General features: G+C 46.1%; 1 protein-coding gene across 1 annotated transcript; it reads right to left on the bottom strand.

The window, feature by feature from the left end:
- Positions 1-7,303: 7,303 nt before the first annotated feature.
- Positions 7,304-10,217, bottom strand: LOC127293840 (serpin-Z2B-like). Its single transcript, XM_051323526.2, has 2 exons — positions 9,755-10,217; positions 7,304-8,154 (listed from the first exon to the last, which is right to left on the bottom strand). Exons 1-2 carry the CDS (start codon positions 10,175-10,177, stop codon positions 7,375-7,377), a joined length of 1,203 nt encoding a protein of 400 aa, XP_051179486.1. The 5' UTR covers positions 10,178-10,217; the 3' UTR covers positions 7,304-7,374.
- Between the last annotated feature and the right edge of the window lie 819 nt (positions 10,218-11,036).

Consider the following 11,036-nt stretch of genomic DNA (forward strand, 5'->3'; position numbering starts at 1 on the left):
GCTCAAAGTAGGCATCAGGCTATAATTGTCACAAGTGACCATTAGTGTATGTGAGCTTGTTTTGATTTAAATTTTGATTCAATTTGAGTTTCTTTGATTCCATAAGTTCTAATAAGTGTTTAGTAACCATTTACAACCAATGGTGCAAGCCAAAATGGTCTAGGTTAAGGATTTGCAAAAATGGCATAAACCATATGTGAGTGTTGGTTTGATTTTTCCATTTTATTTTCTCTTTTCTTTTTCCTTCTATTTGGGTGATCAAGAGATCATTGATTTGGGTTTTAGCACACTTTCAATCACACAAGCAATCATCATGGCAAATGCACACTAACACAAATATAAAAGGTGAGTTATATGCATAGCACTATATGGAGATAAAAAGGTTCTGTTGGTTCTAAACTTTGCATTTTGGAAACTTTCCCTTTCTTCCTTTATTGAAAATTTGAGATGTTACATTGGCCAATATATATGAATGAACCACAACACAATTGATCGATGGTGATAAAATAAAATTATGAATATTGTTTACGTACTTGAAGTTGTTCTAAAATTCTCCCCATCTTGCAGGTCGTCTGACGAATGAACTCGCAAACGTAGAATCCTCATAAATTATTCCCGTTTTTTTCATCAAGTACTTTACGAGAACAAAGTTCAATCAAAATAATAATCAAGGATGGTAATGGTATTGAAACTAAAATCAAAGAGATGTGCGGACCTAGCTAGTACTAGTACTTACCGGTATTTGTATAAGTTGAAGCTCGCTTTTCCACTCACTGGGAGTCTTACTGGTGAATCTTTTTCAAACCCTACCCGGCAAAAAAAATGAATAAACGAGTTATGAATTACTTGATATCGGGAAAAAATGGAAGTTGCCGATATACAACCATAATGATTGAAATTACCTCTGGCGTATATCCCCCCATGCCGCAAGGGATTTACTTTTCGAGTCCATGACTTCTACTACTCCGGCGTCAGGTTCAATGTTTAGCCGGATAAAGTGAAACCTAAGCACATGCATAATTCATCAATTACACTTAACATCGAGTAAGCGAAATAGATTTAATGTATTCAAGACAGTAACACTCAATGAAAGTTGTAAGGAAATAGTATTTCCCTTTTGTGTGTGTTGCCTTAACGTCGATACCAAGTTATCCTTCGTGTCCTTGGCATGGCGTTGGACACTATACTCATTCACAGTATATGTGTGAATGAACCCAATGTCATAGATTTGTCCTTTTCGGCATCCGCGAATCTTCATGCTGCATAATATAGTTAGTAAAATTATGCATGCAATGGAAGAGCCCCGGTAGAGACTTAATTACATAAATAATACTTATAGACAATCTGCACTGATCAAAGACTTGTCGAGGGCGTCTTGATTGAATAACTGAAATAATTCAGAAAATTCAATGTTTATCACGTCATACCACGCCCGTAGTGCTCATCTTTGATTTCCAGCATGATCCAGTTCTGACTTTCCTTACAGGCATCCATGTACCACTTATGCAGTTTTCGTATTTTTATTGATAGATGCTGCACCTCCTCAGATCTGACGAGAGATTCCCCGTACCGTACCAGTATTTGTATGCTAATTCGACATCAACCGTGGGGGGAATTCGAGGCGCCTTAAGTACTCAGGAATACTCATACCGTTAGCATCTGCCTCATCTTTGTATAGTGCTACCATCTCCGGATCAAGGCAATCCAGGACATCGGGATACACTTGGAGCGGGGGCCATAAGTTTTTCTGGTTTCCAAGTTGGGGAACTGATATCCCTTTTGCCTTACTATTTCTCGACCGTAACTTTGTTACCTCATTTGACTTGCGAATAGAGTGGTCATAATCTGATGAAAGCTTTAGCTCGAGTTGATAAAGGTTCTTCACCATTTTCATCATTTTTTCCTTAGCTATAGGCGGCTCGAGCTTGGGCTTTTTCTTGCCAAATTGTTTTTCTTGTGTACCCTTGCGGTCTCCGCATTTTCCTCTTCCGTATAGTCGTAAGGTATCTTGGGACAAACCTTAGGTACTCTTGGGAGGGGATCCCATCGATGTTTGGGTGATCGGTTGTTACGACTCATCGCCAGAGCGGTAATGGTATGCTTCTGCTTTTGGCTCTGAGCCTTACTGGGTTGCGGCGGCAGAGAAGGCTAACTCGGCGGCGGAGAAGGCTGACGCGCTGGAGACAGGAGAGGCCACGAAGACGGCTGACGCACTGGAGACGGCTGCAGCGGCTGAGAAGGCTGACGCGGTGGAGAGTACGGAGAGGCGTCGGAGACCTTGCTAGCGTCCAGTTTGGAATCACAATGCATTCCTTTCGCCATAGAACTATACCACAAGAACAAGTGCTAAAGCTCTGCTAGTCCCCTGTAACGTCCTGGCCACACGAACTGGTGCTAATGCACCCTTTAGTCTGGTTCGTAGCACCACCGGTGGTAATGCTCTTTGGAGCTAAAAATATAAGCCATGTTTTCTACTAGTGAGGCGATGCTAGGTCGAATCGTCAGGATCCCAATATCCCATGAGAACTTTCCCTAACAACAACAGGTCATACCAGCCTACATTTTTCTTGCAGAGAATGGTGGAAAAATTGTGCTTCTCGTCTCAAGATAACCTTCTGATCGCACTGTTGTCAGAAAGAGTTGTTGGCCAAACTTGTTGCCATTGTCAGAGTACTCAAAGTCGAGAGAACGTAAGTTGGCCAGACTTGTTGCCACTCAAAGCATAGCGTCCAAGCAATTTCCCAAGCGAAACATGTTGAATGAGAACACGTGTGGTACCTTCCAATAGGAGCCTTTGGCAGTTAGGACACTACCTTCTTTGCCAAATGAACTCCACTACGCGCAGACTTGGTGGTCGAGAAAAGTGATGCCAAAATGTCAACTTTATGTAACAGGTATCAGGAGCAGCTCTCATCAGTCATCACATTGCTCAGCTATAATGACAAGTCCCATGAACCAGGAAAGGTAGATGCACCAAGAACCAACAAACCCATTGATGCCACTAACAGTTTGTCACTATCTGGAGATCGTCTGGAGTGCAGATATGTTGCCATATCAGGTTTTGTTGTAGCTGTGTTAAGAAGAATGAGATTGCCCCGTGAAAAATGATGGTGTAGATCAGCACCATGATTAGTAGTGTATGGCATGGAAGCAAATGTAGCATTTGCTAGCTGCTCCAACTTGCAGCTCGTCTTGCTTAATTTGGAGACTGTCTTGTAACTGCAATGGCATGAACCTATCTCCAAATGTCCTCCAAAGCATCTGACCCATTTTACAATGACCAGGAATAGCTCGAGAACACATGTGTACGTTTCTAAGATCAAAATAGGGAAAGCGGATTGCACTTGGTCAAACCAGTAACCATCATTGCTAAGCCATGTCAGGTTCATCTGATGAACAACAACAGACATGAGCTCCAGTTGAGATTCTCTTAAAATCAGAAGAGTGCCATTGACTGCCATAGGAAGCCATTTGAACTTCAGAGACCAGGTAAATATTTTGAAGGGCTCTAGTGAGTCGCTGCTGTCATTCTGAGAGGAGACGTTGTTGAGGAGGCCATTGTCATGTCCAACAAATGCAACATCCAAAGTCATGTCCAAAAAGGCGACTGGTCGCCAAGGAATTTCCATGAACACCGGGAGCACAGTGACAACAGTAATGTCATCATACCCAGTAGTGAAGATGACGGGCTGTGCGGGATCGCTGTTAGTGCCGTCACTCTCCGAAATTTCGTCAACCATAGCGGAGGTATGTCAGACATCGACAGGTGCAATAGCGATATGAACAAGGTCCTGCATGTATATGGGTGCTTCTCCGAGCTTGATTGCAACAGAGTCAAGAGCAGTAGTTGAGCATATCGTCGAGCAGTTGGTCGTCGGTGTCACAAAGCTAACTAGCTAAGGTCCATCTCATATGTTGCGGTCGCAGCCGAAGCACTATCCGGTGTGGAATCCGATAACACCTCTATGGGGAGGCGTGGATGTGGCCGCAGGCACTGAGGGTGTGGCCGAATTGGCTGTAGATTATGGCGCGCAATATCTACAGGACGTGGTGGTTCGCGGTTGAAGTAGCAGGCACTGGCTCGCGGAAGTCGCCGGCGCGGACGCCACTGTTCGGGACACGTAAAGACGCAGCCAGGATTGGTGATGCGGAGCCGTCGACGATGAGGTTGTAGAGACGCCAAGCCCCTGGACTGAGGTCGTCCTTGGTGGCGGCGCACTTCCCGCTGGATTCATCCGTGGGGACGATGCCGCTCAAGACGCGCAGAGACGCGGTCGAGCGCGTTGTAGACGAAGCCGGCGGCACAACTGCAGGACCGGCGTGCTCGGGAGCGTGCACTTCCTACTCAGCCACTTCTTGTCGCGGTCGTGTGCTCGTGTGGCATGGCTGGACGGTACGAAGTTGCCAGGCAAGCCAGGGCTGCCAGGCAGACACCTTTGTTTTTTTTTTTCGAGAACTCGCAGGAGATCTGCGTGTCATTTCATTAAGCTTGAGGAGAAAACGAGTTTTACACGCCCAACGGGCTCCACCCCGCCACACCGGCGGCCGAGACCTAGCTTACACCTCTAGATAACCCATGCCTGCTTACGAGCCAGAGGTTCCATTCCTCAACAGCCCTGTCAAGCACTACACCTGCCGGTGAAACTACTCCCTCGAACACCCGCGCATTGCGCTCAACCCAGAGAGCCCGCAGGACAAGCATGATCGCAGAGTTGGCCTCTTGGCATCCCGCCGTGCCAGCCGGTCAGATACGCCAGGCCACCAGATGGGGAGCGAGCTGTCGGCGGATGGTGCTGGAAGGTCTAGCCCAGCGCGTCGGCCGAAGCCGGTCCAAACCGCATGCGAGAAAGTGCATTGCAGGGAAAGTGCATTGCTTCGTTTTGCAAGCCGCGCCGCTTCTGAGCGGGCTGAAGTCTAGCAGATGCCACCCCATCCTCCGGCCCAGGCCAAATACGGAATGTGTCGCTAACAACTAGAGAAGCTTACATGGCAGCTCCAAGTCTCCAACACAAACAAGTTCAGATCAGTGTCCGCACGCCTTCATGCCCCATAGACCATAGTATACAGAGTACATAAGAGCATTTCCACCGGCGGCGGCCCCGATAATGTTTTGGCGCGAGTGGTTTTTGGACTCGCACCGGTTCGTCCGTCGGCTAGTTTTCGAGCCCAATAGAATAGCCGACATCCCTATGCCGGCCCCTTCGTGGCGCGAATCGGGCGCGCCGGCGCCTCACGATACAACGGTTTTCGCGGGTGGGGGCGCCTTATCAGCGAGAGGGCGCGATTGTTCGCATCGGCCGCGACCGGGAAGGTTGATCGTCGGCGTTTAATGGTCTCCCGCGCGGAAACCGAGGCGGCCACGAGGGCAGCGACTGGCCACGCGGCGTCCAGTCGCCTACGCCGTCGTAAATGCGGACAGTTTCCACAGCTATACAGTACGTACGCTGTCCACCACCGCGGTGCTATCCTCTCATCTCCACCACTATCGCCGCTACATTCTCTCCTCTCCACCTCAAAATGCCGCACCGTCTGAAGACGACGTACTCCATGCTTGGCCTCAACGGCCACGCGCTGCCTCCACCACCACCGCAGCCGGAGTCGTAGCCCGACGCGGAGTACAACTCCGACGACGACGAGGACCGACTGTTCGCGGCGTGGCACGAGGCCTACATCGCAGACACAGAAGCAGAGGCGGCGGAGGAGGCGGCGCAATGGGGCGAGCAGCCGCAGGCCCCCGCCGACCCGGAGCAGGCGGTGATCCTGGCGTCGCTGAACGCGCAACGCTTGCAGAGGTTGAAGGAGGAGGAGCGGGAGTTCGTCAACGACGCTAACCTCGAGCACGTCCTCGAGATCTCGCGCCAGCGAGCGGCCATGGAGGAGGCGGAGCTCTGCGAGCTCAACGCTTATCGCCATTATGAGGCGTTCTCCCTCGAGCAAGCGAGGTGTGCCGAGATCGAGGCTTCTCGGCAAAGGCTGGAAGCGCCGGGACAGCGCCGCCGGCAAGCTTCTGCGACACCGGCCGCCATGCTCCACCGCCAGATGCGCGAAGCAAGGGATGAGAAGCGGGCACGGACGCAGGCGGCAAAGGCAAAGAACGACGACGAGGTAGGCCCGTCACGTGCCCCAACCGACGGCCATTAGATTAGGATGAATTTTAAGTTTTATGTAGGTTTAAATTCAAGTTACTTTTGTATAAATTTCGTATAAAATTCAGTTTTAAAATGTCATTTTAAATTTCAAAATCTATCGGGGATGCCGGTGTGGGAGAATCATCCATAAATAAAGGATGCTCTGCCGGTGCCTCCCATACGATAGTGCCGGCGTCCCTACCGACACCTATTTGGGAGCCGCTGGTGGAGATGCTCTTATGATATCAAAGTTTACATTGTACACCCCACCGTGCAACCCCAGGTCCATTCCCTCATTCTTCGTACCTCTGCCTCCCTACCCTGAATGCAGGCTCCGAGCCTCCCCTTCGACCCCTTTTTTGTTCTATTGGTTTGTTGGATGCATAATTTGAGTTCTGGCAGTAAGGAGATTTGGAGTAATCTGTTGTTGTCAACTAATTTGCCCGCACGTCTAAATTTTACTATCAAATATCGGATTTATATGGAGTATTGTGCATCTAGATATGAATATATATCTTTATCTTCCCCAATCATCCGCCGCCCTAAATCTCTAGATCCAGCTTTCCTGCTTACATTGGATTCTCGCTTACAAAAATGTTGAGTGAAATTGGTTCAGCTGCGAATTACTCCATGGATCGGTCCAAAAAAAATAATGCATACTTGGTGGTGGTGTGTTTTCATGTGCTTATTTTCTGTCTCTGTTTGTGAACATAAACCATGTGCAGAGCGCTGCCTATTTGTTTCTAACACGCTCTATTTGGTTCAGATTTGTTTTCCATCTTTATGGAGCTACAACAAGATAACGATCTCAATTCGTTGTATCAGTGCTGCTTCCTTTTGAGGTGAATAGCTTAACCATAATCCTGATTTCCTATACATCCATGTAGTCAAATGAACTTATAATCCAACCAAAAAGAATTATACTAGTTCCTTAATGCACATGTTTTATCTGTGCTCATTTTATTTTCAGTTGTCCAACTTAGTTAAATAAATAGGGTGGAGTTTCTCTTATTTTTGTCGAAAATAATAATAATCGTATAACCAACTTAGTTAAATCAATAGGCTCCATTGCATTTCAGGATTATTGTCTTTTCACAAGTTTCTTATGCGGAAACAAGAACATTTATTTGGATTTATTTCATGGACAACATGATGGAATGTTGGAACCCTTCACTTATTACAGACTTCACTTATACTTTGTGACACAAGAGGTCGCTGCCCAGTTAACAGATTTAAAGGAAACACATTACGAAGATAAGATGGGATTGACCACATGGCCAACAAAGAGAACCACACCATTAATGTCTTCGCGGATAAGGAATATGAAAGGGTGATCCGCGATGAAATCTATCTTCGGGGGCAGTGACCGAAAGGAGACTTGGGTAGAAGTTGCCGCAGCAGCCTCGGTTCCTTCTTCGTTTACTTCGACAAACGACTTGTGGTGAATAGATGAGATGTAAAGGTTATGTGCCACTGGCGGGTCCACCATCTCCGAAAGATCTGCTCCTGGGCTGAATGGTAGCTGGAGGCCAAGACCTTTGAGCAAATCCGACGCATCAAATCCAAATGATATCTTGAACTTGGGGAGCTTGAACTGTCCGACTTCAACCTTCTTTGTTGGGAGAAGGCTTTCAATTAACGATGGTTCAGTGCTTAACCTTTTGGCCAAGCTCCCAAAACCGTCACGTGCTTTTGGAAGAAGAATGTACATGGAGAACTGCCTCTTGTCCCCTCCTTGGTGGTAAGGAAGCTTAAGTATCTTCAAGTTGTCAGTAGACAAAATGTATTGCTTGTTTGTGGTGGAAATGTATGGTGTTTGAACTGAGCTCCCATCAAGAAGGTGGAACATATCATCCTTTGTCTTAGATGCGTCAAACTTCTCATGCCAATCTCCTTTTAAATAAAGGGCATTACCAAGAACCAATCTAGTAGTATTGTCAACAGACCCTTCAGGCAGGATATCTTTGATGAGACCTTTTGTGGCTTTCTCTACCCATGAGTTTACCTGACCAGCAGCTTCAACAGGCTGGACCAAAGCAAAGTACATCAATACTTAGAAAGGGCAATTAATGTTATGATACGAATTAGTTGCAGTTTCTAGAATAATAAAACAAAGAACATATAAGATCTTGTAACGAAAATAGGGTAGCCACAGAATTTTTTTTTTTTTTTTTTTTGAGAACACAGTACAACGCAGACGCTCACAAACACGCACGTACAAACACCCCTATGAACGCACGCACGCACACCCTACCCCTATGAGCACCTCCGAGGGACTGAGCCGGCATATCTTGAGGTTGACGAAGTCACCACTGGCGCCTCGCTGTTGACGGGCACGTCACCTACCACTGAAAGCATAGCGCCGGTTAAATCCTGGAATAAATCCAGGTAAATGCAAACACCCATGTCAAGTCTAGGACTTGAACCTGGGTGGGCTGGTTCCACCACAAGGGACCTAACCAACAGACCACAAACTGTGATTTCCTTTTTGAGCAATATTTAAGTAAATGAAATGTTAATAATGCATTGAGAATCCTAAACAACATACTGAGTTTTCATAAAGCATTTACGTAGATTTTTTTCACAATTCAAGATCCAAAGTGTAAACTATCACCATAAAGTTAAATCTAACAGAGAATGTTTTACCACAAGTTGACAAGAGCAGAAGTACAGCAGAGAGATGCTATGTTTATGCATATATGCTACTTACAAAGTTACACCACTTCCTGTGGATACCTATAGTTCAGTAATTAAGTCGAAAAAATATATAATGGAATCTAATAAGTCTATCACAAGCTTAAGATAGCTACACAAGGAAATAAAAAGCTTAAGCTTGAGCGCTTTGACAGTCCAACATTCTGTCCAATCTATTGCTTTGATACCATAACAAGCAGAATACCGTCTCACCATGATGGGATTTTTTAAGTCAAAAATCCCCCTTTAGTGAAAAAAAATACAATCGAAAGATTGTATATATATGTAGCTATAGAATAATGAAAAATTAATATAAACTTGAAATCCATCATATATAAATAACCGCTAAAATACAAATAGGAGATGGTTGAAATATTTGGTAAAATGTCGATGTATACCTTTTTCTGCAGTAAATTTAAATCCTTTGCAAAAGTATGAGTTAACTTTACTAAAGTATGTGTTAAGTTATCAACCACCCATTCCTATATGGCTATATATAAGGTGCATGTGCATTTCTAGATTTACCATTGACCAAAAATTAATCAAAGTTTATGAGGATTATTTGACAAACATTTATATCATTAGAAAGTATTTCTCAATACAACTCCAATGATGGCAATTTTTATAACATATAATCGATACATTGTTGCTCAATTTTTTGTCAATCACGTGCGCATTTTTCATGTGAACGGACGGAGTATTGTATTGTTTTCTATTTGTAATTCAGAGGATAAACAATAGTTTCACTTATCCACTTGCATCGTAAAACTGTGCATGTATTAGTATTTTTAATGTAGTATATGCTAGTAGAAGCAGACATTTGCACTCGAAATGTTGCTAATGTTAGTCAGCAAAAAAAAATCCACTTTGCGAAACATTGGACGCTCGGTCGAGAATAATGCTACAGAAGGAAGGGTCCAGGGGACGATCACCTTGGTTTGGAAGTCCGCGGACAGGACGTCGGCCTTGTACGTGCGGACCGCGAGCTCCTGGAAGGAAGCCTTGAGCGCGAGCGACGCGTCGACGAAGATGCCATTGGCAAAGGCGACGCGCGGGCCGCCGGCGCTGGACGCGTCGGCGAGCACGAGCTGCACCACCTGCTCGGCAAGGGCATGGAGGCCCTCGGCCTCCTCGCCCTCCTTCCCGGACCCGAGAGTGGCGATAAGCTGCTCACGCGTGGCACCACCGGCGCCGGCGGCGACGAGGCTGAGCCCGACATGGAGAGAGAGCGGGGAGTATACGGCGTTGGTGGCAGCGAACTTGGGGTTGGAGGAGATGGCGGAGGCGAGGCGGAGGGCGAAGCGAGTCTGATGCGCGATGGAGAGGCGGACGTCGGTGGCAAGGGTGGTTGCCATGGCCGAAGTGGTATTGGTTATTCCTTGAGCTTTCACTACACTGGACACAGAGTGATAGAGAACGGGAAGTGCAGAGCTATTTAAAGGGTGCAATGGTTTGAACTTGTAAGCATCATAAACAGAGATAAGATGATTTTTTAGGCGTTATTTAATTAGTCACCACCACGTCATTTGGTTCTTGGACTGACCATATCTCAGGAAAGCTATCGAGCATCATAAAGGGAGATAAGATGGCTTTTAGCCCGTTTAATTAGTCACCGTCGCGTCATTTGATCTTGGACCGATCCTATCTCGAAAAGCGTGTCTTGCGATCTAATGTATCCCCACGGCCGAAGTCTATAGAACATCGGATTTACATGCAGATTACTTCGCATCTCATGGCCGTTTAAGTGTGGCTTTACAAGCATGATGCTTTCTTAAGATTACACAACTGACGATAACACAATTCCAAGCTTGAGATTATTATGCAAACGTGTAAAGCTTAACACAGCAATAAGATTTGTGTGAGGCTGCATGACTGAGATACGTGGATGTTGCATCAAGTGTCATGGGGTGTGGATTTAGCTTCTAGCCAAAATGAAGTATTGAGATCAAAAGCGTATAGTGGAGTGTTCCATTCCCCAACCGTTCCGTGCATGCCGCTCCAAGTGCACACAATTTCTTTACTTTTTTTGCCAAACTATTTGTGCCGCGGGAACAAAAACACGCACTACACTTTTTACATTAATAACCCTGAAAAGAAAGTGAAAAAGCAATCAAGTCCTTCAAACTCTTCCCCGCCACAATGCCAAGATAACTTGACAGCCAGCGCAAATATGTCGTCGCCCGGGGACGGACCACTTGGGGTGACATCCCTGGC

This window comes from Lolium perenne, chromosome 4 (assembly GCF_019359855.2).
Source record: "Lolium perenne isolate Kyuss_39 chromosome 4, Kyuss_2.0, whole genome shotgun sequence".
Lineage (NCBI taxonomy): Eukaryota > Viridiplantae > Streptophyta > Magnoliopsida > Poales > Poaceae > Lolium > Lolium perenne.